Here is a 24,808-nt window from a genome sequence, read left to right as displayed (position 1 = left end):
TTCTCCCGATCTCTTTAAATAGGAGGAGTTATTATCATTATTTAGTGCTGTTACAGTCATAGGATAAAAACTTTTTCAGTTTATAGTTAAATAAATTATTTTTGTCTGTCTGAAACAAAATCAGCACAACAAGCTCCTTTATTTTTTCATGATTAGTGATACTGTAAATCCTGCTCAGTACAGTTGCAAGATACTTGTGACCATTTTACTGGTAGCTTTAGCCTGAATGTTTACAAGTCAAAGTCAAAGTCAAAGTCAACTTTATTGTCAATTCTTCACATGTGCATCACATACAATGAATCGAAAATCCGTTTCTTACTCTTTCGTGTCTGTTCAGTAGAAGAAAAATAAAAACAAAGTATACGTTTAGAATAAAATAAATAAGTAAAAAGAAAGAAAAAGATACAATTTACAATATACAACATAGGCAATTTGCCATAAAAGTGCGAGTGCACTTAAGGCAGTGTCTCAAGGCAGCGGGGGGGGGGGGGGGGGGGGGGGGGGGGGGGGTTCGTTTGAGCACTGTTCATGGGGGGATATGGGTGGTGGGTAGGTGGAGAGGGGAGAGCGTGTTTAGCATCCTGATGGCCTGGTGTGTGAAACTGTTTCTGAGTCTAGTGGTCCGGGAGCAGAGGCTCCTGTACCTCCTCCCTGAGGGCAGAAGGCTGAACAGGTTGTGTGCAGGGTGGTGTGCATCCTTGATTATTGTTAGTGTTTTTCGGGTGAGGCGGGTGATGTATAAGTCCTGCAGGGAGAGGAGTGGTGTTCCAATGATTCTCCTGGCTGTGTTGACTATGCGCTGCAGGGCTTTCCTGTTGCTGTGTGTACAGCTGCCCCCCCACACAGTGATGCAGCTGGAGAGGATGCTCTCGATGGTTCCTCTGTAGAATGTGGTCATGATGGCTGGTGAAGCACCTGATCTTTTTAGTTTCCGCAGTAAGTAGAGACGTTGTTGTCCTTTCTTTGCCAATGATGTGGTGTGGGCGGTCCAGGAGAGGTCCTCACTGATGTGAACCCCCAGGAATTTTGTGCTGCTCACTCTCTCCACAGCAGTACCATCAATGATCAGTGGCAGGTGTTGAGTGTGGCCCCTCTGAAAGTTGACAACAATCTCCTTTGTCTTGCCGACATTTAGCAGGAGGTTATTGTCTCTGCACCATTTTGTCAGCAGATCCACCTCTTCCCTGTAGTTGGTCTCATCGCCCTTGGTGATGAGACCCACCAGGGTTGTGTCGTCTGCAAATTTCACAAGGTGGTTTGTGCTGTGGGTTGTTGTGCAGTCATGTGTCAGCAGGGTGAAGAGCAGCGGACTAAGCACACAGCCTTGGGGTGCCCCGGTGTTGAGAATGATTGTGTTTGAGGTGTTGTTGCCGGCTCGTACTGTTTGTGGTCTTTGGCTGAGGAAGTCCAGTAGCCAGTTGCAGATGGGGGTGTTAACACCCAGCTTGTCCAGTTTGCAAATGAGTTGCTGTGGTATTATTGTGTTAAATGCGGAGCTGAAGTCTATGAACAGCATTCTCACATATGCGTCCTTTTTGTCTAAGTGGGTGAGAGCTGGATGGAGAGCAGAACAAATGGCGTCCTCTGTCGATCGTTTGGGTCGGTATGCAAACTGGAAGGGGTCCAGGGTGGGGGGAAGAGTGGACTTGATGTGTGACATGACTAGCCTTTCAAAGCACTTCATGATGATGGGCGTTAGTGCTATGGGGCGGTAGTCATTGAAGCAGGATGGTGATGGTTTCAGCAGGATGGTGATGGTTTGTCACTGCTATAGGCTGTTTTTATCACTGCTATAACGTACCTGCTGTCTCTCAACCATTTAGAGGAACTTTTTTTCATTCCCTCTACATCTCTTGCATTTTCTGTTTGGACCCCATTTTTATTTTTTTTTATTTTTTTAAGCTTTCCATCTTTAGCGCGCTGTCATCAGATGACTACACGATTCAAATAAAATGATCAACAGCGCAGACAATTCCATGCTCCCAACCTTGTGGGAATTGTTTGAAGCGGGCCCCTTACCCTTCTAACATGACTGTGCACCAGTGCACAAAGCAAGGTCCATAAAGACATGGATGACAGAGTCTGGTGTGGATGAACTTGACTGGCCACAGAGTCCTGACCTGAACACCTTTAGGATAAATGAGAGTGGAGACCGAGAGCCAGGCCTTCTCTACCAACACCAGTGTGTGACCTCACCAGAATGGTCAAAACTTGCTATGAACACACTCCTAAACCTTATGGACAGCCGTCCCAGAAGAGTTGAAGCTGTAATTGGTGCAAAGGTGGACTGACATCATATTGAACTCTGTCGCTTAGGAATGGGATGGTACTTAAGTTCATATGTTAGTTGAGGCAGGTGAGGTGAATACTTTTGGTAACATAATGAAGGTGAGACTCGGTCGTGCAAATTGTTTTATTTTTTTCAACCCTCAAGCCCTGTGCGCTAGTGCCCATTGGTGCTGTTCACGTGATAAGTGCGTGCTCCTGCTTGCAGACTGACTGACATGAGGCAAATAAAAACAATCCAAGCCTGGTTTGTGTGGCCATCCTTTGGGCACTTATGTATCACCTGCACACCTTGTGCGTGTAGCATTTGAGCGTGGTCGACAAAAAACCAGTACTCACACCTTATTAATGACTCGATTGCAGCATAAGGGGGCCGTACGACTGCATCACCCATACATCACAAATGCATGCAACTTACATTTCTACACTAGTCCTACAAATACTTTACGATACACGTACCACATGCACGACAATGGTATTTTCATGACACACCTGCACTCCCTTTAAGATGCGACTGCTCCTACAGCCCTCCACAGGTCCGGACAGACCCGCAGCACTCATATGGGTCAACCGACGTACAGGTGCATCTGACTAAGGCATAAGATTGATAAACAACACAGCCTTTCACTTCATAAGGAAGTTGTAATAGGTGTAAATCAAAAAAATCAGAGACAAGGGATTTCATGAGTGTGTGCCATTTCTGGGAAAATGTACAAAAAGGGTTGTGTTCTTAGAAACACACCCACATGTGTAAACCCATATGTAAACAAAGAGATCCAGATCATGAAGAACTGACCTGATTGCATGAATAAAAATACATTGGAATTTGACTCCATTTATCTCCTCCACTTCCCACATACAGAAACCCTTTCACCTGGTTAATTCTCACCACTTTATAAGAATTACACTTGCCAGGTCTATCTGATAAAAAGGGAATTTCCTTTGCTCAGTGTACAATAATACATATCACCATCAGCACTGTCTCTAGAGAGACGTAGAAAATAAGCTAAAAATATGAATATGTGTGAAGGGTAAAGTAATCGAGCATGTTACTGTTGATTTTTAAGTGACAAAAATAATCTTTTTTCTTTTTCAGCCTCCAGATAAGGAAGGTGGTCTGCCAAAGCAAGTGGGCAACAAGACAGAGTGTGGTCTGCTAGGTTTGATCTTGGAATTGAAACGTGATTACCAGCCAATTAGAAACCAGATCCCAGAAGAAAAGCTTTATAAAGTCTACACCTTCAACTCAGTTCGGAAGTCTATGAGTACTGTCATCAAACTTCCTGATGGGAGCTTCCGCATGTACAGCAAAGGAGCCTCTGAAATTGTACTTAAAAAGTGAGTATTTTTTAATCGTTTAAAAAAAAGTAGTTTTATTGTTTGGGGCAAATTGAAAACACCATAATTTATCTCTTTGAAGCCTGTTTGAATCCAGTGTGAGCTATTTTTGCACAAAGCTCAACAGTTGTGCTCCACTTTCATTTGGCTTTTACTAACAGTAAAATAACAAAACCTTTGGCAAAAAAATTAAAAATGACAGCATTTGTAAAAACACCTGAGTGCAAGAATGAGTACATTCATGGGACTAAAAATAGATCAGATAAATTGCATTTGGTGTCACAAATGTATATAAGTGTGGATGAAAAGATTGTTAGAGACAATTGTGTTTTTCTTTTGTGGTCCTTGTATGATTAACTTAGTAGTTTGTCTATAGCATTTTTTTACCACAACACATCATGAAGTAAATAAAAACTTTACTTTTTATCTGATGCTAATTTCCCTTATACCTTTGGTGGTGTTTTGGTTCTGCGCACAGGTCACTTTTCTTAACAGTGGCAGGAATCCATCACTGAGAACCACAATTAGTCAAATAATTGATTTAGATAAATAATTCTTCAGAAAAAGACAAACCTGAGTGTAATTTTGTTGGTTCTTTATCTCTTTTTTACAATAAAAAAAATTATGTTTATGTGTATATTTTTGTAAAATGAACATGTAATTAAATCTTTAGCTAGAGTGACTGGACTGGAGTATGGGGAACATTCCCAGTAGGCCTCTCAACAGTTAACTGAATTACACCACTCGGGCTGCAGTGTCCTTTTTGTTGCAAACTGTGCAAAACAGCCGTAGGTTTAATGTATTTTAAAGAAGAAAGTTTATCATTTGAGACTAAGGACCCCAGTTCCACCGGGCGCTAAAGTGCACCAGATGCAAACCCGTCCTGATGAAAAACAACAATGTCTTTTGTAATCAGTCATGTGGATCCACTTGCTGCATGATCCCAAATTTAAAGAAGCAGTGCGCCATCCACAGTTGAAGGAATGAGGTTTGGTTCTATTTTTTCAGAGCCACTGCACTCAACACAGTATCTTATGTGTTTACACAAAACAATGGAAGGACTATTTGTGTTTTAAAATAAATGCAGATGTCCTAAAAATGAATAAAAAATTAAAGTTAATCACAGAAGGATTTTAAAATACAATCAAGCAAGAATGTGAATAAACAAGTATGATTGTACAATGAAGATTGATATAAATGTTTAGGGTTCTTCTTACCAAGTTTCTTCTTGCTTGTTTCTCTGCATGTGCACATGAAGTTTAGTAGCTCTGGCTGTGTTTGAAAAACAGGTGAAACTGCTCTGAATCTGGCTCTTTAGAGATGCTCTCAGAGATGCTCTCAGTGGGCCCACTCGAGACACGCTCATTCCACTTCACTTCCTGTCCACTCCGCTTCTGTATCCAGAGGGACCACAGCCTAATATAATGTAAACACTCTAACTTAATAGGCTGTTTATACTTGACATGTACAACATGGTTAGTGATATATATTGTTTTGGAATTAATCACCTTAAAATTAGCATTTTTGCACATTGATACATTTTAAAGTCTGCTAAAAAGACTCATAAAGGAGCAATTTCTGGCTCTCCCTAAAAAACTCTTATAAAAAAACGTAAAGTCTATGACAGGATGTGGGAAAGATTTATTTTGGGATGACAAGTGAAACAAAAACTGACTTCTTATGGTTGAAAAAAAAAACTACATATAAATAAAAAGAGTCACATTGTTTTCAAGCTGCAGAGAAAAGCATCATGTGCTGCTTGTGCTGTGAACAAAATGACAATGCCAAAGACGTTTTTTTGCATTTAAACAAAACCTTCTTAAATAAAAAAACAATTATCTAAGGCCTAATTCTTTGCTCGTAATGTTTTGATTTTTTTAGATTAACATTTAAAAATCTTCATTTTTTTCTGAAATCATGAAACTGAGTTTAATTTTGTGATTCAGTGTGTTCTATTTTTTGTGCATATTTAAAAGTTTTAGGCCTTGAAAGTTCGGCTGAAAAATACAAAAGTTACAAAAGAATGAAGCCTTTCTCTGATTGTCTCTGTCTGCAGATGCAGCCACATCCTCAACGAAGTGGGTGAGCTGAGGGTTTTCCGTCCAAGAGACAAAGATGAAATGGTGAAGAAGGTGATCGAACCCATGGCATGTGAAGGCCTCAGAACCATCTGTGTGGCCTACCGTGACTTTTCTAATGATCCTGAGCCCAACTGGGATGATGAAAACAACATTCTCAATGATCTCACCGCTATTTGTGTTGTGGGAATTGAGGACCCTGTCAGACCAGAGGTAGGAAAGTTTGACAACTTGGGAATCTCAGTGCGAATGTGACACTTGATCTTCATAATTGACATTTTTAATATTGTCAGCACAGCTTTATTTACTGAGGGCTGCACTGTGGTGTAGTGGTTTGGACTCTTGCCTCACAGCGAAAAGGTCCTGGTTCAAATCCTGGCTGGAAGTTTTCTGTATGGAGTTTGCGTGTTCTCCTGGTGCATGTGTGGGTTTTCTCCAGCACACTGGCTTCGTCCCAGGGTCCAAAAAAATGCTTCTTTGGTTAATTGATTACTCTGAATTGATACTAGGCATAAATGTGAGGGTGAGTGAGTGTGGTCCTGGATAAGAGAGGAAACCTCCTTTGCCCAACAGTAGCTGGGTTGACTCCAGGGCCCCTTAGATCCTGAAAGAATTCAGTGGGTACTGAAAATCAACGGATGGATTTAAATAAACATAGAAACTATAATATGGACTTCTAACGTAATAATTTTAGAAACAGGAGCAAAGGAGGTGTAATATGTATTTCTTCCGGAAACTTAATTCTAAATAAAATATCATCGAGTAATGTAAATTAAGTTCATAAGTAAGGGAAGTAGTCACTTTAACAGCTTTTTGTCAAAGTCAATCATTTGACTCTGACATTCTTTATAAGTTGATTTAGAAAGCAAAAATGTCTTCATTAAAATCCATCTAAGTTATTGTATCGGTGTTTCATTTAAAATGATGAGATTAAAATCACACCAGAATTAGCTGTTTTCAATAAAATATGACTTATCCATAAGATTGATCAAGAAATGATTTAAAAACAAAATATGAATTTGTTGCAACTATTAAGTTGGATCATTGTTTAGACATTTGTTTCACAAAGCTCTCATGTTTTATGGGATAAACTCTAGCGAAAGAGAAAAAGTATCAGAAAAGCCTTATTTCCGGTAAACTAAAAGCTAACCTGGCTGGAGTCTGCAGAAGAAGAGGAGTCCGATGACGAAGATTACTGAAATCCTTTCCTGGTGCAACAGCATTCTTAGTCATCAACAAGACTAGAAAAATACCCAATTTGTCATTTGTAGCTTTCTACCATTTACTTACTCATTTTGTTTGACGTTGTCTCAGCTTTTCTATCACAGCCATTAAATCTTGTAATTTGTTGCAACTGGGTACTTTTTTTTTCACAATTTCTGATTGATTCATTCATGTAACCATTTGTACTTAAATCAGACGTGCTAACAGTGCAGTAAAGGCAGCAGTCAAAGATAAATCTATCTAAAAACATGAAGCCAAAACAGCCGTATGTAATATCAAACTCATGCAAATCACAGTATTACCCTATGCTAAATCAAACATTAATAGTGACCACATGAAAAATCTGTCTCGTTTATAAATCTTCATATAGAAAAAAAGTATATCATACTTTTAATAACATTCCATGTATATTGCTCAAAAGGTGCATGACTTTCTTCCATACAGAAAAGGTCAAAGACATTATGGGCATGTTTTGTGTTTGTGTATTAGTCTGTAATTTCTTCCTGTAGAATGAGATGTTCTTTTAATAACTGGCTGCTGTATGAGGCTACCCAAGAGAGATACGCTGGTGGGAAGGAGGCACTGAGAAGGAAACAGGGACTGAAAGGAGTTGGAGTCTGAGAGAAATAAACAAATTACAAACGAGCTTCATGTCAGTGGGATGATGGACCCCAGGAGGAGGAGGTAGACAGGGACTGGAAGGAGACAAAGGGAAAACATTCAGATTTACAGCACATTCAAGGACTAAAGAGGCTTTTTTTTTTGTTGAAACTCTGTTGCCTGGGTCTTTTCCCCTGTCGGGCCACACTTTTTTTTAATTAGCATCACCTAAAATGTTCATCTCCTTTTTTCCATGACCGGGCAGCCAGAGTTGCTTTATTGAATTTGAATAGGAACATGTTTTTTCTTTGTGGGAGTCATCAAGTCAAAGTAATATGAAAAAAAGGAGAATAGTGTGTTTGTTTAGTTGCACTTTTTGTCAAAACATGCATCTTTTTGCAGTTTTTTTTTTAAATCAGCTTGCTTTTAAATCATTTGCCTCCTTCCAACAAATCATAAATTTTACATTCAGTTTAACTGTACACTTGAAGCTGTTTTTGTGATAATGTATTGACTTGATTACCCATATTGGTATTCACAAGTGTTTAGATGACCTGTATGTGTTGGCAGGCTCCCACATGGATGTGGATGGTTCACACATGTTCTTGAGTATATTTGTAGAATACAGCATGCATTGGCTACTTTTGAAATAAGCAAAAAGATCCAGCACGATGAATTTTTAACATTCAAATGAATGTGACTTCTTGTTATTGTACATGAGCACAGTTGTTCCTGAGTGGGCTTGGAAAGTAGAACTCGCCCACACTGACCTTTACCAAGAAGAAGGTATTATAGCACATAGTGTACAGTCAACGTGCACTCATCACTCATTTAATAAAATTTCTGAAATCTTAGTTAAAATATTTTGCGCTTAGAAAAGACACTGGTGTGTGTAAATTATATTATAAACCATGTTCATTTTTTTTTCATTTTTCTATTTTAAAAGTAAAATGTTTTAAAACTTAAAAAATTTAATGTTTTTATTTACCAGCCTACAGCTAAATTGTTTTCAAACAGCCATTTAACTGTAAGGCAGCAAATCAAGAGTTCCTGCTACTTGTTGATGATGAAAGCTGCTAAAGCCTCCTGGAAAGTTTTCTTAATCCTCCTTAAAGTCCCACTTCCTTTTTCCTTTAAACTAGTTTAAAAGTGTTGTCATTGGTATTTTAATTATGATTATGCATTTTAGCCAAAATCAAAAAACCTGTGTCACTTTCTAGGTCACAGTTTCTCCAGAGCGGCAAGAGAAATTAGTCTCTGATTTGTGTGCAGAACTGTTGGTGCGGAGTAAGCCCGCCCACACTTCGCATCATCCATGCATTTACACGCTCTTCCATACAGTTTTAAAAGTGCCCCCTGATTAGGGTCAGGCATAACTAATGAACTATTGCCATGAGGATGCCCACAAGAGGGCCTTAACTGACCTTTGGCATGGTTATGCTTAGGATAAAAAACATGGCAAGATTGTATTAAAAGAAAAAGACTAATGGTTTCGATGAGTATTTGGTTTTAATGAGAGTTTTCACCTGACCATTCTTTATACTATATACACTGTCTATGCTCATGTTAAGGTGCCTGATGCTATTCAAAAGTGCCAGCGAGCAGGGATCACAGTGCGAATGGTGACAGGAGACAACATAAACACAGCCAGGGCCATAGCTATCAAGTGTGGCATCATCCATCCAGGAGAAGACTTCCTCTGCATCGATGGCAAGGAGTTCAACAGGAGGATCCGTAATGAGAAAGGAGAGGTACAACAGCTGCTGGATGAGTTGCAAAGATGGAGGAAAAGAGATTGATGCTAAGGAAACGAGAAGGCACTCCTCTTACGATTTTAAACAAACTATGCATGCAATATCTATCTGTGCTTCCAGGTAGAACAAGAACGCATTGACAAAGTATGGCCCAAACTCAGAGTTCTGGCCAGATCCTCCCCAACTGATAAGCATACACTTGTGAAAGGTAATTTAGAGGAAAATAACAGTGATTTCTCTTTGAGACAGACAAACTAATAAAAAAAATGTTGACTTTATTAATTGATATGTTATTCTGCATATTCTCCTGGATGTGTATTTGACAGGCATTATTGACAGCACTATGGCAGACCAGAGGCAAGTGGTTGCAGTAACAGGCGATGGGACAAATGACGGACCTGCTCTCAAAAAAGCAGATGTTGGGTTTGCTATGGTAAGCAATTCAGCTGTTGTTATCATTTTTGCACAAAAGACAAAACATGCACAAAGTACATCATTTGTAGAAATCTGCATGTGTCATACAGTACAGTATACCTCTCAGGGTTTCTTTTAAGACCAATTGAGTAGAATAGGAGCTCCTCCTAGTGGATTTCCATGATTGTACAGTTTTCCAGCCAGAGCAAACTCCCGGCCTCTAAAATAGTTTATAAATGCGTGAAAAACTTTAAAAAAAAGACTACTAATTCAATTTGAAAATTCGTCTTTATTAAAGAATAAACATGATTTTGTTGGTAATCCTAAATTAGCAAGTGGAAAATAAAATGGCATGACAAAAAACAAGATTTGAACATTTTCTCTTTAATTTCAAGAAGACAATAATTACCAATATAGATCATGTTTTGTTTTCCCATTTACTTTTTACTTGGGACCAAGGCAGTAAAAATGAAAGTTTGGTTCAGCTGCCTATGCATCTTGTTTTCCCTAAAGGAATTGCTAAAGACATTTAAAGAGCACTGTGTGACTGACAATGTGCCAGTTTTCTGAAAAACACAAATGCAGTGTGACATTTTATTGTTATTATTAATAAGTTATTATATTAGTAAGCCTAGCCCTTTCCACATCATCCATCTGTTTACATGCTCTCCCACCAGCTTACAGCCCCTCACACCCCCAACCTGACATTATTGGTGCAACAAACACAGTGAGAAATATTGAAGGCATTCAGCTGTACATTTGAGCCAAATGTGAGGGCACAAGAGAAAATTTAAAAATGTACATGGATCCAGTAATTTACAAAGATGCAACAGAATGGAGCGGAGCAGTGATTGTGTGACTTGCCATAGTAGCTTCAATGTAACACCCGCAAGATTCTCCAACAGCATTTTTGCCACTGCTCCTGATTTGCAACAATTTAAAAAATAAATTGACAGAAACGCAATTTTAATCTTAATTTTCTTCATCAAATCAAACTTTATTTATATAGCACTTTTCCTATGAAAGCATAACACATAGTCCTTCACATTGAAAAAAACACGAAAATTAAAATAGAGCCCCCAACCCAGACCTAATAACAACCCCCCACCTCCATCATCAGAAAACTGCCACAGGAACATTTTAAAACTCCAAAAACACACTTTTCTTTGGAGTGAGGCTTTATTTTATATTTGGGTTAAATATTAATTATGTTGATTATTGTTTGTATCATTTGTATTTACGTTTTAAACCACAGCTAGAATGTTTAGGGACAATGAAAGCAGTTTCTGTTTGTCTGACTGTCTGACTCTTTCAGGGTATAGCTGGTACAGATGTGGCCAAGGAGGCATCAGACATTATCCTCACTGATGACAACTTCAGCAGCATCGTGAAGGCTGTTATGTGGGGAAGAAATGTCTACGACAGCATTTCCAAATTTCTTCAATTCCAGCTCACTGTCAATGTTGTGGCTGTCATAGTAGCTTTCACTGGAGCCTGCATTACACAGGTAAACAGCGATTTTACAGGTGTCGAATTTTACCCTTTCTACGTTAACACCTGTGCATCTTACGTACATCTATTCATGAAGGTCTATTGAACATCCCTGTTTAGACCTCTAGCAGATTATTTCCCCAAAGGTGGGTTGAGTGTTGTGGTCCCATCATGCCTTGCATGTTGTAAGCAATCCACCATTTTCTCTAGGAGGTTTATAGTTAATTAAATATAGTAATTAAATGAGATAAAGAGCAATTGAGAAGATGCGTTAATGGTGGATTTGAGTGTTTTAGATGCCAACTTTCAAACCTTTGACAATGTAATGGAGGATAGAGGATGGTAAAGACGCATGCAAAAAAGATCCACAATGCTAAAGATGGTTTCTAAAGAGGGAATCACTTTGGTGAAAGTTGCTGTACCTGGTTCCTATTGCTATCTGCATTGTTATTTTAGGGGATTTTAAAATAACAACAATAGACACAAAATGTCTAATGGACACCTTGCCCGGTGGGGAAAACAATGGAGGATGTCTTTAAATGTTCTTTTCTTCTCTTAAGAGTTTTTTTTTTTTAAATTGGCTGTGGCATAGTTCTGAAGTCTTAACTGGAAAAAAAAACAAAAAGCACAACCAATTTTTTTCTTGGTCTGTTCACATGTGGCCAGTTAGTCTTTATTTTGCCCATGTAGGGTCTAACATAAAACTAAATAGCTTAAGTGGTGTTTATTAGTGTACAGATGTGTACATGTACTGATATTACGGGTGTAACGATTAATCGACTTAATCGATGAATCAATTTGTATTCCTAAGATCCAACCAGGTTGACCTGTCTGATGTAAGTTATTAATCAAATCAACCTATGCCATTGTAAAACTGTTTAAAATTGAAATAAATTGAATATATCAATATTGGGGAAAAAAACTATTTGGATTGATGACTTGGACTATGATGTAAAAACGACCAAGTGACATAGCAGCGAACAACACACACGTGATGGCAGCAAAAATGTTCAAACCATCATTCCAGTTCAATGTGTGGAAGTTATTTCAATTTAGCAAAGTCATGTGACCATACTGTGTTGTAGAATGTTCTAATAATGTTCCCTTTGGATTATTTTGATGTGGAAAAACAACAGTGGGTTGAACTTTAGGAACCTAAAATGTGAATGGATTTGACATTTTTGGCTTAGGATTTTCTGGATTGATTTTAGGTCAGTGAATTGGATTGAATCGGAATCGAATTGAGCCAATATTGACTATGATATCGGCAACTATGATGTGAATCAAATTGTTGTAGAAATGAATCGTTACACCCCTAACTGATATGTAATAAAAGACAACACAAAACTACTTGCAAATGTACGATGTCTGTACATCTGTTTTCTTTTTCCCAGGATTCCCCGTTGAAAGCAGTGCAGATGTTGTGGGTAAATTTGATAATGGATACGTTTGCCTCTCTGGCCCTGGCAACAGAGCCTCCCAACGAGTCCCTGCTGAAGAGAAAGCCGTATGGTCGCAACAAGCCTCTTATCTCCAGCACTATGACAAAAAACATATTAGGACATGCAGTTTATCAGCTCGTTATTATCTTCACGCTTCTATTTGTTGGTATGTGCAGAATTTTCTGGTTTAATATGATTATGGGACACTGCAAAGATTTGAAAAAAAGTGACGACAAATGTATTTCAAATTCATTTGTTTGTTTTCCAAAGGTGAGCAGATTTTCGACATCGACAGCGGGCGCGATGCCCCTCTTCACTCTCCTCCTTCAGAACACTATACCCTTATATTCAACACTTTTGTCATGATGCAGCTATTTAATGAGATCAATGCCCGCAAAATACATGGAGAGAGGAATGTCTTTGATGGAATCTTTAGGAACCCCATCTTCTGCTCCATTGTTTTTGGCACATTTGTAGTACAGGTACATCCTTATCTAATTATATCAAAGTTATGTCTGTTGTATGTTTGGAAGACCCAGATGCCCAGTCCAGTAAATGAAAAGATTTTATTGTCTCTATGTTTATATTGTGTGCATTGCTTTGTGTAGATTGTGATTGTGCAATTTGGAGGGAAGCCATTCAGCTGTCAACCCCTGAACTTGGAGAAATGGATGTGGTGTGTTTTCCTTGGGCTTGGAGAACTTGTCTGGGGACAGGTAGCAAGCATGTTTCTTCATCATTTTTTGCTCATCCCACTTCTTTGCTCCCTTTCTGACTCGTCACAGCCTCCTACGTGTTTATTGACTTGAAATGAGTTGTTTTAACTGTTCTCTGTATGCTCTTTGGGTTAGGTGATAGCTACCATACCCAACCTCAAGCTGCGCTTCCTGCGGAGGGCAGGACAATTGACCCATAAGGATGAGTTACCAGAAGAGGATGTGAACGAAGAAAATGAGGAAATTGACCATGCAGAGCGAGAGCTGAGGAGAGGACAAATTTTGTGGTTTAGAGGACTCAATCGCATTCAGACACAGGTGAGGATGTGCATCAGAAAGAGGCAAGTTTGCCATAGAGGCAATTTATTTTTTAAGTGTGAAGAACAAATACTCTATAGAGGCCAAAAAAAAAACAAAACGAAATATTTTTCCTAAAATAATTTTAAAAATAAATTTGCTTCTTATGTCATGAGAATTAATGGAGATCAGTCTGTCTGATATATTATCCATGTTCATCCTCTGTAAGACACCTTATTGTGAGTTTTTTTTATTTTTTTGGGGTCAGTTTCAGCTTTAAAGTCTTTTATCTCAAGGTGACTCATTTAGGAAGGAGGAGGCCCCATGGATGTCAGCGATCACCAAAGTGGACCTGTGGACAATCCTACCTCAGCATAAAACTTAACAGGAAAAAGTTCATTAACAGTTTTCATTGTTATTCATTTTCAAGACCGGTGTCACTGTGAAATTTAGGACTTGTTCATGGTGTTGAAGCTGGTGTCATCCCACCACAGTGTTGCTAGTGATCGTGGGTGAAGTTGTGTCATGCCATTGTGCAGATGCAGCCATGCTTGTATGAAAAAAGAAAACTATTTACACCAACTGTTTTTTTGTTTTTACACCTTTTAATTCTTTGCATCCCTAACCATTTTTTCAATTGCAGTATACCAATGCACCCATTTTCACCTGAGAATGAAAACACATATCCCTCATACTCTGTCTGGTCAAAAGAAACAAGACAAATTAATTCTGGAAGACCCTAAAATAATTACACAAGTAGCCATGGTCAGCCAAACTCATAACATTTACACTATTTAGTTTTTTATGGTCACATGAGCCGATGGCAGCCAAATGTTTTTTTGGTATTTCACACAGCGAGGTGTTTCTAAAACTTGAAAACGCTGAAATGTCACATTTTCCCTTTAAATATAAAAATATAGACTTCATGTTAATTTATTGAATGAATTCTAAAAAAAATGTTTGATATGAGAATCAGTCATCTTTATTTCATGACATAATCCCATTTCTGTATTTCTATCCATTTAATTAAAGCATTTTTGTGTGTTCATTTTGAACTCAGTAAAAGTACATTTTTTGAAAGTAAGCACGTAAATAACCATTAAAGGGCCTATATCATGCAAAATTTGAGCTTTTAAGTGAATTATAATTTATATTCCTCCCGAATAACCTTCCCCAAAGTGGTATTTTGCTCCATCCACGCATCCCTGGGCATTTCTCTAAAACCCTGCGCTCTGAGCACCTGTCTTTAGCCAAGAACTGTAATAGACTGCAGTTATCAGGTGTTAATACCTCAATACTTTTTTATCTTAAATATTTAGTAGCTGATGATAAACTAGTTTCCACAGCTATTTGGGGTGAGTTTGCACCTAAAACCATACGAAAAATCTTTGAAATGTTTGACAAAAAATTTCTATTGGAGTCCAAACCTATTTTATTGAGTAAATGATAATGTACACCTATTACAAAAATTAAATGTTCAAATACAAAGTGCTGAACCACACATGTATAAATATAGAACCAAAATGTTCACTCAAGGGTGATTCCCATTAAAACCTTTTTTTAAACCCTTTTACCGTTTTATGTTTTTTGACCAGGCAGGTCAAAAAATGGTGCAAAAGGGTGAACAATTGCTTGAAATTTTTCCACAGTTTTCCTCTAAATTCCTACGTTTTTAACTACTTTAAATTTTTTGGTATATATCTGCATTTGAAATTGTCAGATCCAAACTGCATGGATGATTGTATGTGTCTGGCTTTGCAGAGACTTCTACTATGTTTTTAATCTCCTTTATCTTATTTATTTATGCATTTTTTCTTGGGAGGGAGGGCAGATTTTTTAAGTTGAAAAAAAAAAAAGAAATCTTAAAACCACACATCAAACTTTGTGGCTACCCAGCTAGGTATATATATATATTTGGTTTTGACCAGACAAAAACAACCTTTTTCAATGGAAAAGTTGGGAAGGTACACCTTTACCTGTGGCTGCTCATTGTGTCTGACTGCACCACTGTATTCCCTTTATCCAGTCGCTTGTGTTGCCATTTAGTCTGTGTCACTCTGAGCAGCCATTTGTCCTCTCTTGTCCCACTTTCCTCCAACAGATTGAAGTAGTCAACACCTTCAAGAGTGGCACCTCCTTTCAGGGGGCAGGGGCTCTGAGACGTCAGTCATCCACCACCAGCCAGACCCAGGATGTAACCAATGTTTCTAGTCCTAGTCACGTGTCCTTGTCCAATGCCCTTTCCTCTCCTACAAGCACTACTGCTGCTACTGCTCCTCCCACTACTGGCCGTGAGTCAGAACTCTGTCCGTCTGCTTGTCTGCTCTCTTTGCTTCAGGGATGCCATCCCCCTCATCGCCAACAACTCAATTTGGAATCAATTATTGCAGCCATTGAAGGGCTGGCATCTCTGAAGACTGTTGTGTTTTCTCTCGCTATCTGCTTTTTTCATTTCTCCTCTGTCTTTTTGCTTTTCATACTGGAATTCAGATTCACCTTTATATTTCCTCCCATGGTTGGGTGTACTGTCCTCTCATTGGTCGATGTGTGTTTGTTTTCCCAGAGTGCTAGGAGCGCAGGACTAAGGGTGAAACCCACGGCGTGACATTTCAGGTTGTGAGTTTGTCTCCCTCTGCTCATCCCCCATGTGTGATCCCTTTTCATCCTCCCATTTCTGTGTATTGACAGATGTTAACCGAAACTAATTCAAATCAGTTTAAAAACACAACTGGGTAAACATTCAAGTAAAAGTGGCAAGATCTGTTTTTTTTTTTTTTTCAGGTTTTTACTAGTTTAGTAATTAACATTGACAAGAGGCCAACATAATTTTAATAAAACATAGTAAATGTGTCTATTTTTGATTCTTTAAATAACAATTTTGCTTGTTGTTTTAAGAGGGTCCTAAAGCATCCCAGAAAAAAACAATCAATCCTGTATGACTTTACACAAGTGCAACATCTTCTCTTCTTTCTAAATCCCTCACATACTTTTCCATCTATACGGAGTCTAAATCTCCGGAGTTACTATTATTTGTTGTGAGCAAAACAAAATGTTACCTGGAATCCATGGTTCATTCTGCCGGTGCACTATGGTTTATTACCATGTTGCCATAGAAACATACATTACCTGCAGAGGCAAAATAGATGTACGCCCCCCCAACCTTATTTTTAACACTCAGTCAGTGATAACTGTCAGTGTCCCTGCTGCATGTATCAAGGCTTCTCTGTCTTATTGTCTTTTATGTGTCTTATACTCTATTTGATTACAGTTACATTAATTACATTGCAAAAGTACTGCTACACTGCAGCTGTTAACATTTATGGCAATTACCAATTTTCAAAGACTAAAACAATAAAAAAATAAAAATAAAAAAGAGAAATCGAGCCTAAATGCAAGCACAATACACTTTTTCTTGGAGGGTTTAAATACCTGTCTATTTATCAAATTCTGTACTGCTTTATTAAGCTGAGGGTAATGGGACTTGCTGGACCCTGCTTTAGAATACAGAACTAGAACTTCATCACTGCAATGCAATAATTGTTTAAAAATGCTAGTATTCATTTGGTTATATAAATCTGTGTGTCATCTGCATCTAATTAAGTTTAAAATATAGAAGACATTTTGCTGCATTAAAGTTGTTCAGACTATTTTATGACATATTTTAGAACACACAAAGACAGTTCAGTTTTATTTAAGTGTTATAAAGTTGTTTTGGGGCTTGTACTTGAGTGTTTACTCAGACTTGCATGGAGTTTAGAACATGCTCTGAGCATTAAACCTCTGACATTTTGAAACTTCACCTCATTCACTATATGTTTTGTGTCAGCGATTTGTGTTTCAGTGTTCACTCCTCTGCCATCCTGTTGTCTAATTGCATGTAGTTTGTTTACTCTTTGTTGAATTCTGTGTTCACAATATTTTAACTTGCTGTGTTTGTGCTGATATGACTTTTATTTACTCTGCGATGCTTGTTCTGAGCCACCTTCATGCAAACTTGACTTTCTGAATTTGGACCATGCTTCACCCACCCTGTGCTATATTTGTATGTTTTCATGTCCCATTCAGAGTCTGTGTGGATATTATCCCAGGCAGTGCTCTGGTACCTTCAGACGTTTTCAGTCACCTGATTGGATCTCTTAGATCTAACCTCCTTCCTCCTTTCTGATCTTGTCCACCAGATTTTCTTCAAACTTGCATGTGATATTCTTTAATTTTTTTTCGTGAGCATTCCATTTATTAACGTGGCTTGTTTCTAGGTATACAGCACATTGGACTAAAGCGTATACTTACAACGAGCGTTTGTGTTGCTTTGGTTTCCTTGAAATGTATGAGTTTGTTGTATTTTTTTACGGTTGTGTTCCTCACAGTTTTCCTTAGTGCACGGCAAAAAATTGAGTGACTTGTGACCTCTAGTCATGTTGTGCAACCAGAACAAAGATTACAGTTGCCTCTTCTCTTGTTTTTTCCTCACTTTTTCCTCTTTCACCACTTCCACATCCTCTAGTCAGAGGATTTCCCTTGCTCTTCTCTACACTTCATCTTTTCTAATTCCATCTCTTCTCTCAGTCAGTGGTTCCCTCCCATCCTTCTTTTGAATCTCTAACATCTTGTCTCATGGTTTTCCTTCTTTTTCTTCTCTCCTCTCTCCAACAGATTCGAGTTGTGAATGCATTCCGTAGTTCCCTCTACGAAGGCCTGGAAAAACCAGACTCAAAAACATCAATTCACAATTTTATGTCGCATCCTGAGTTTAGAATTGATGACTCCACGCCCAGTATCCCCCTCATTGATGACACGGACGATGATTCTGCCCGCAGAAGGAGGAAGTACTCCAGCCAGCCCTCGTCTCCAAACAAGAACAACAACGCCATCGACAGCGGCATCAATCTCACCATCGACATCAGTAAATCTGCCGCTTCCTCCAGCCCCGCCAGTCCTCTGCACAGCTTGGAGACCAGCCTCTAACCCTGATCCCAAACTTAGCTCTGACCTCTGAAGTAATTCCCCCATGGTACAAGAGGACCTCTTCATGCTCCTGCAGACTTTAAAGTGTGACCATACACTTTCTAAAATCCCTGTTCCCTAAAATACCCCACACCACCAACACAGGGCAGCTCCTGTGGAAAATCATCCATCCTGTAACTTTGAGCCCATAGAACTCCCCATCATTTTTAAAATTGAAAAGTTCTTAATGATATTACAGGATTAAAAGAATAACATACAATCAAAAAAGCTTAAAGCCACAGAATCTACACAGCCATCCTGCTTTTGTGGTTGTATGTGTATGGTGGCAGCCGTGATGGTGTGTCTGACTATTTTCTTGTACTGGTAAGCATGTACTGTATAGGCGTGTTGCTGCTTGCTACACGTATGTTTGAACTGTGTCTGCAGTGGCACAGGAGAGGACGAAGGAGAGGACGGAGACCACTGAGAAGTAAAAACCACAAAACAGAACAGACTTTAAACGCTCCTTAAACTCCTTCTCTTCAATAATATTGTTAATACAGATACAGTAATAGTTTAAATTAAATTACAACTGTTATTATTCTTATTCTGATTATTATTGTTATTATTCTTATGGCTCCTGCATGAATGTACATTACCCAAGTTTTATTTGAAAGGGTTTTGATTTTAATGGAGTTGTTTCATTCTGATTGGATGGCCTGATGGGCCTTGCTATGGACTGCAAATTTAAAGACAGCTTCAAGTTCCTGGCCTGCAAAACTTCTGCTGTACGGCTTGAACAATGTACCGGACTGTAAAAATTACTTTTCATCCATAAAGAGAGAGATGTGTGTTGAGGTGGTAGGGGCTTTACTTGCACAGTAGTTTTGCACCTATTGGAAAAGAGGAAGGCAACTCAATAATAGGGATGATAGCATTTATGGGATATATTCTATTCATAAAAAATATTTAGAGAGAGTTTATCTTTGTTGGCATGTTGCCTTGTTCCTGCTTCAATGGCTCAAATTACTTTGACTTATTTATGTCTTAAAAAGAATGTAATTGTTTACAACCTCATAGAGATCCTGGTTTCTTAAAGGAGACAGGCGAAGTTGGGGCTCAGAGTTATGTTGGTGTGTTATTACTGAAAACCTATGTTCTGGAAATTGCCTGCTATATTGTCAGATACTGTAGATATTTTTAGACGATTAACAACAAAAAGAAACCAAAATATATTGGGATGCATATGTCATGTCAAATCTTAGTACTACTCTATGATTGTTGGCATCAAGTAGGAGCGCCACTGCCTTTAGTTTTTTCTTAATTGAGGCCTCCTTTTTGTGACAGAGGAGGATATTTATTTATTTTTTCATTCCTCCCTTCTTTAGCTTTTCAATATATTATTTTTTTTTGCTTCAGCAAGAAGTTCATTGCTAGTGTGAGCGACTCCTATTAGGACCTTTTTATTTAACTGTCCTCCTGGAAGCCCTGCCTGTTTAAAGGACTTGATGTTTAAAACATATGTAACCATAAAAAGGTATCAGCTGAGTCATAGTAGAAATTTGAAAAGTTCTATTTGGATTACCACAAGGAAATAAGACAATTTTATTTTAAAATTATTAATATATTGTGTTATTTGGTGTCTCTTTTTGTTGTTTTATTTTAAAAGAGAGATACTCGTAACCCCTCTAAAGGTGTTGGCATTTCCAGCATCAGGGAGGGAAAAAAAGGAGTATGCGGGCAAAACAGGACAGACAAATTACAACAAAAATGGAATGTTGCTTTGACTCTTTTGCTATATATATATTTAAAAAAAATCTGCACTATCTGGATATGAATGAAAACTTCTGTGGTGTAACTTTTAATGTCCTTTTGTGTGTTTTAACCAAGCTTGTCTTCCTGCCGTCACAGAATATAACAGTACTCTAGCATCTCAACTGTACTCATTAGACGTAATTTAATGTGGTTTGACCAATCGGACATTATGAGAGCAAATTGACATACAGAATGCACATTTACCCATTTTATTGCACTCAGAATGAAAACTAGCCTCTACTATTGTTATTCCTACTAACAAAACTCAGCATGATGTAATATTCATTATGCACCTTGAACAAAGTATTTTTTACACTCCAAGAAAATTACTACACAATAGATTGTATATCCAATAATTTATCAAAGGAGCTTAACTTTTTTTTTTTTTCTATTTCGTCCTCCTCTGTCATTACTTGGCCGATCTATATCCAGAGAGGGTGCACAAGCTTTACAGTCAGCTCAGGCGTGGTGTTGAAAAAAAGCAACCCGTGTAACCACTGACCATCTATATGAAATTTAAAATTTTATTTAAGTTAAGTATTTAAGCAAACAGTCAATATTCTTGTTCAAAGCTATTGATTTCTGTTGTTTTCTTTCCAGTGTTTTAACTTGACAGTTTTTTTATGTATGTTTGTCTGTAAAAATTAAAAATAATGAATAAAAGAAAAAATATAATTCCATTTTGCAAATAAAACGTACATGCATGTAGATACATAGAAAAAATTTAAATATACACACATTGAGGGGAAACTAATTCATCTGCTGATTTTGTATGTTTTTGCACTGACAAAATATTTCTATCATTTTAATGGTGTTTTTTTTTTCTATTTACAGTGAGAAACGGTATAAGACAAAAATAATTCAGAAATATGCATTTGAAAACGTAATAAAGTGATCTTCTTTTTGAGGAGTGACAATTTGATCCTCGTGTCATGGCTGAGAGGGAACGCTCCAACTCTCAACTGTTATTTGCATCAACGGTGCCTGTCCACAGAAGCAATCAGTCAGATCCCCAAACTCTCCAACAACACCAGGGAGCTGGCCATTGTTGACACGGACAAGACTGAAGACCTTCACAAGGGCTGGAAAGGGTTGCAAGACAAGACCATCACTGAGCAACTTGGTGATACAATGTCAACAGTTGGTTTGACTATTCACAAATAGAAGAAAAATAAAATAACTGTTGATCTTACTCTGTCTTAGGCTCCATACAAGAGTGGAGTTTCCATGCTCATGACAACAGTGAGGAAGCTGGAGCCATAATCACCAAGAAAAACTGGTACCAGACTACACTGTGAAGAACTGCATTCCTCCAGCACCTGTAAAGTCCCCATGCTCAGTGTAAAGAAATCACATGGACGGGCAGGTCTGACTTTTACTTTCGGACTCGGAGATGAATCGAAGAAGAACTGAGAGAAAATTGAACTTAAGTTTCTATATTTGAGGAATCAGTACTGCCCATGGCCCGAAGAGCACCAACCCTGCCATCAAATATGGAGAAGAAACATGCTTTAGGAGTGTTTTTTTTTTTTTCTTTTCTCAAAGGGAACAAGTGAACTTTACAACAGCAAGGGGACTTACTTAAGTCAGAACGTCCTTCTCTTCAGCCAGGGCATTGATATTAATATGGATGGATACGCCCCAATGACGACGACCTGAATCACAACCATAGCATCTATGGAGTGAGTACAGGACAAGCACATTAACGTCATCTACAAACCCAGGAAATGTGTTGAGGGAGCTGGAGGAGCAGGCTGTCAAACATCATAAAGCTTTCACGGTGTAATGGATCTGCAGAGGACAGTGGGAAAAAATCCCCCCCTGAAGTGTGTGCAAACCTGGTGAGCAGGTCTGCAGACCTACTACTAAAATTAAAGACTCATCTTTTTTTGTCACTGGGTAAATGTACAAAATCAGCACAGAATCATTTCCCCTAACTGTATGAATATACAACTCCAAGTTTTGCATCTGGGGCATAAAGGGAGGGAGAGAGGCGGAATTTTGTGTGTGTGTGTGTTTTTTAGGAGAAGCAGTGAAACTGTGTTCAAAAATACCTTCGGTAAATGCAGCAAAGGGACTAACGAGGACAGAAACTCCATTACAGACTGATGTGTAGACAGAATCCTTTGACTACATCTACCATCATGCACCACGGTGAGTCATACTGCAAATTCAGCTGTTTGTCATTGATCACTGCTCCTGTCAGAAACTGCCAAACACATCCAGACCATGATGCATCTTGTAACAAGCACTCATTCAGCTGATGATGACACTAACCATGATAGCAGTGACACTTTTTGCAATATACTCCCATCTGCCTCGATGTACTGTATTTAGCAGCATGCAGTGTGTGGAACAAAGAAAAAGAGAAAATGCCAACAGATACGTTTTTGGCAAACTTAGCCATTTGTGGGTAAGTTAATTAACTGTTCATTTTGTTTTTATGACATTTTTTTTAATCTATACAATAACTGTAAATAAAGAACTCGATGTCTTTGTTCATTTAATACTATGCAAAAAGTCATGCTTTTCTGATTGTTACTCACCCTTAATTCTAGAGTGTTTTGCTGGAATGTTTGTGGTCTCAAATGTTAGTACAGAAATGTGATGTAAATTATTTTTTAGCCTGAAGAAAAAGTAAAATTATGCTGAGAACTACTATTATGATACAGTGTCATTAGGAGGATGATATAATGGTGGTGACAACGATGATTATGAACTGTAACTCTTGCTGCTTGACTGTCCTACTTACCAAACTCCTGACAGGAGCACAAGCGGAAAACATAAAAAAGCAACAAAAGAAAAATAAAAGAAAAAGGAACTTAAATAAATCTTCCGGAGCAGCATGACCCAGCATGGTGTGTCCTGGCCCCGTGTGACATGTTCTTCTCTGATTATAATTTTGTGCTTCTGTTTTTTTACTTTTAAGTGTCCACTTTGAATGTCCTGCTGATCTTTTTTATTGGTATACTTCAACAATTAACAACAATTTTTACTGTTTAACTGTATCAAAAGCAATATAAATAATGATCTCATCAACACATGCTCTCAATTATTATTGTTTTATTAATTTCCTCACATTAATTTACAGCAGGCCATCCAAGGTAAAAAGGAATAATCTCAGCAGTTATCTTGTCCTTCTATCTGTTTACTGTCAAAGCTGTAAAATCAACTTAAAAAATGCTATTTACATTTCATTGGAGGAAATAGCATTTGAACCCTCTTTCTGGAAAGACTTAGCATTTTGTGGCAAAAACCCTGCACCAGCAAACACAGAGGTCAGGTGTTTCTTGCAGTTGATGAACAAGTTTTTGCACAGATCAAGATGAGTTTTGGTCCACTCTTTTCAAATGATTTCTAAATCATGAAGATTTGGTGGATGTCTCTGGCAGCTTTGAGCATCGGCTCCCTTTTTTACTGAATTCTGGGCCACTCCATGACCTTAATGCTTCTTCTTTCGCCGTTCTGTTGGAAGACCCCTCCATGACCCATTTTAAGTCTCCTGGTGGAGTAAAGGAGGTTCTCACTCAGAAATCTGATGGCATATTGCTAAGTCCATTCTCCCACCCACACGGAGAAGTAGCCCTGTGAAAAAAACATCCCCAAAGCATAATATTTTCACCTCCATGCTTGGCAGTGGGGCTGGTGTTCTTGGGGTCATACGCAGCAGTTCTTTTCCTCCAAACACCAAGGGTTGAGTCGACGCCAAAGATCCCCATTTTGGTCTTATCTGACCATGGCTTCTTCTCCAAATCAAATCTTTTAATAAAGAAGGTTTTCAATGGTAAACTTCAGGTGGGCTTGCACATGCCTTGCCTTCTCAAGCAGGGCTGCTCTGTGAGAACTACAAGATGTTAAACCATTGGAGCGCAAAGTATTACCTATGATTTTCTTGGTGACTGTTGTCCCAACTGCTTTGAGATAAACTAACTCCCACCGTGTTGTTTTTTAGGCCTACTTCTCATTCTTCTCATGATCACGGAAACCCCACCAGGTGACATCTTTTTGAAGTCCCAGACCTACAGGTGGATTGATAGTCATGTTCTTGTATTTAGGCACAGTTGTAACCTTAACCCCCAGTTTCTTGCTGATGGTTTTCTAGTCCTTTCCTGTCTGGTGCAGGTCTACAATCTTCTCCCTGAAATCCACTGAAAGTTCTTTAGTCTTTCCCATGTTGGAGAGTTTGGAGTCTGACTGACTGACTGATTCTGTGGACAGCTGTCTTTTGTGCAGGTGATTAGTTCAAACAGGTCTCTTCAATTCAGGTGACTGGTTGTTTAGGAGAGTCTGTGAGAGTTCAGTGTCTGAACCAGAACTCTCAAAGGGCCTGTTTAATACAAAATCAACTTTTTGAGCTTTCAAGTGCATTATAATGTTAATTCCTCACAAAAAACAATCCCAAAGCAGTA

General features: G+C 38.4%; 1 protein-coding gene across 13 annotated transcripts in view; it reads left to right on the top strand.

Moving 5' to 3' along the window:
- Positions 1 to 23,438, top strand: part of atp2b2 (ATPase plasma membrane Ca2+ transporting 2) — a 144,097-nt gene extending 120,659 nt beyond the window's left edge. For 8 of the 13 annotated variants that reach the window (XM_011474843.3, XM_020703152.2, XM_011474844.3 and 5 more), the window contains 11 exons: positions 3,383 to 3,624; positions 5,681 to 5,915; positions 9,098 to 9,277; positions 9,401 to 9,488; positions 9,607 to 9,713; positions 11,010 to 11,201; positions 12,580 to 12,793; positions 12,898 to 13,109; positions 13,236 to 13,343; positions 13,479 to 13,661; positions 18,294 to 23,438. In XM_011474843.3, coding sequence (XP_011473145.1) covers positions 3,383 to 3,624; positions 5,681 to 5,915; positions 9,098 to 9,277; positions 9,401 to 9,488; positions 9,607 to 9,713; positions 11,010 to 11,201; positions 12,580 to 12,793; positions 12,898 to 13,109; positions 13,236 to 13,343; positions 13,479 to 13,661; positions 18,294 to 18,605 — 2,073 coding nt within the window. In that variant the 3' untranslated portion in view covers positions 18,606 to 23,438. Of the gene's footprint in view, positions 1 to 3,382; positions 3,625 to 5,680; positions 5,916 to 9,097; positions 9,278 to 9,400; positions 9,489 to 9,606; positions 9,714 to 11,009; positions 11,202 to 12,579; positions 12,794 to 12,897; positions 13,110 to 13,235; positions 13,344 to 13,478; positions 13,662 to 15,741; positions 15,932 to 16,203; positions 16,254 to 18,293 lie in introns of all 13 variants that reach the window. The other 5 variants (XM_020703154.2, XM_020703155.1, XM_011474846.3 and 2 more) reach the window with 4 other exon arrangements.
- Positions 23,439 to 24,808: the final 1,370 nt, after the last annotated feature.

This window comes from Oryzias latipes, chromosome 5 (genome assembly GCF_002234675.1).
Source record: "Oryzias latipes chromosome 5, ASM223467v1".
In the NCBI taxonomy this organism is placed as follows: domain Eukaryota; kingdom Metazoa; phylum Chordata; class Actinopteri; order Beloniformes; family Adrianichthyidae; genus Oryzias; species Oryzias latipes.
The sequence above is the reverse complement of the archived record's forward strand: the minus strand, read 5'-3'. Positions and strand labels throughout refer to the sequence as shown.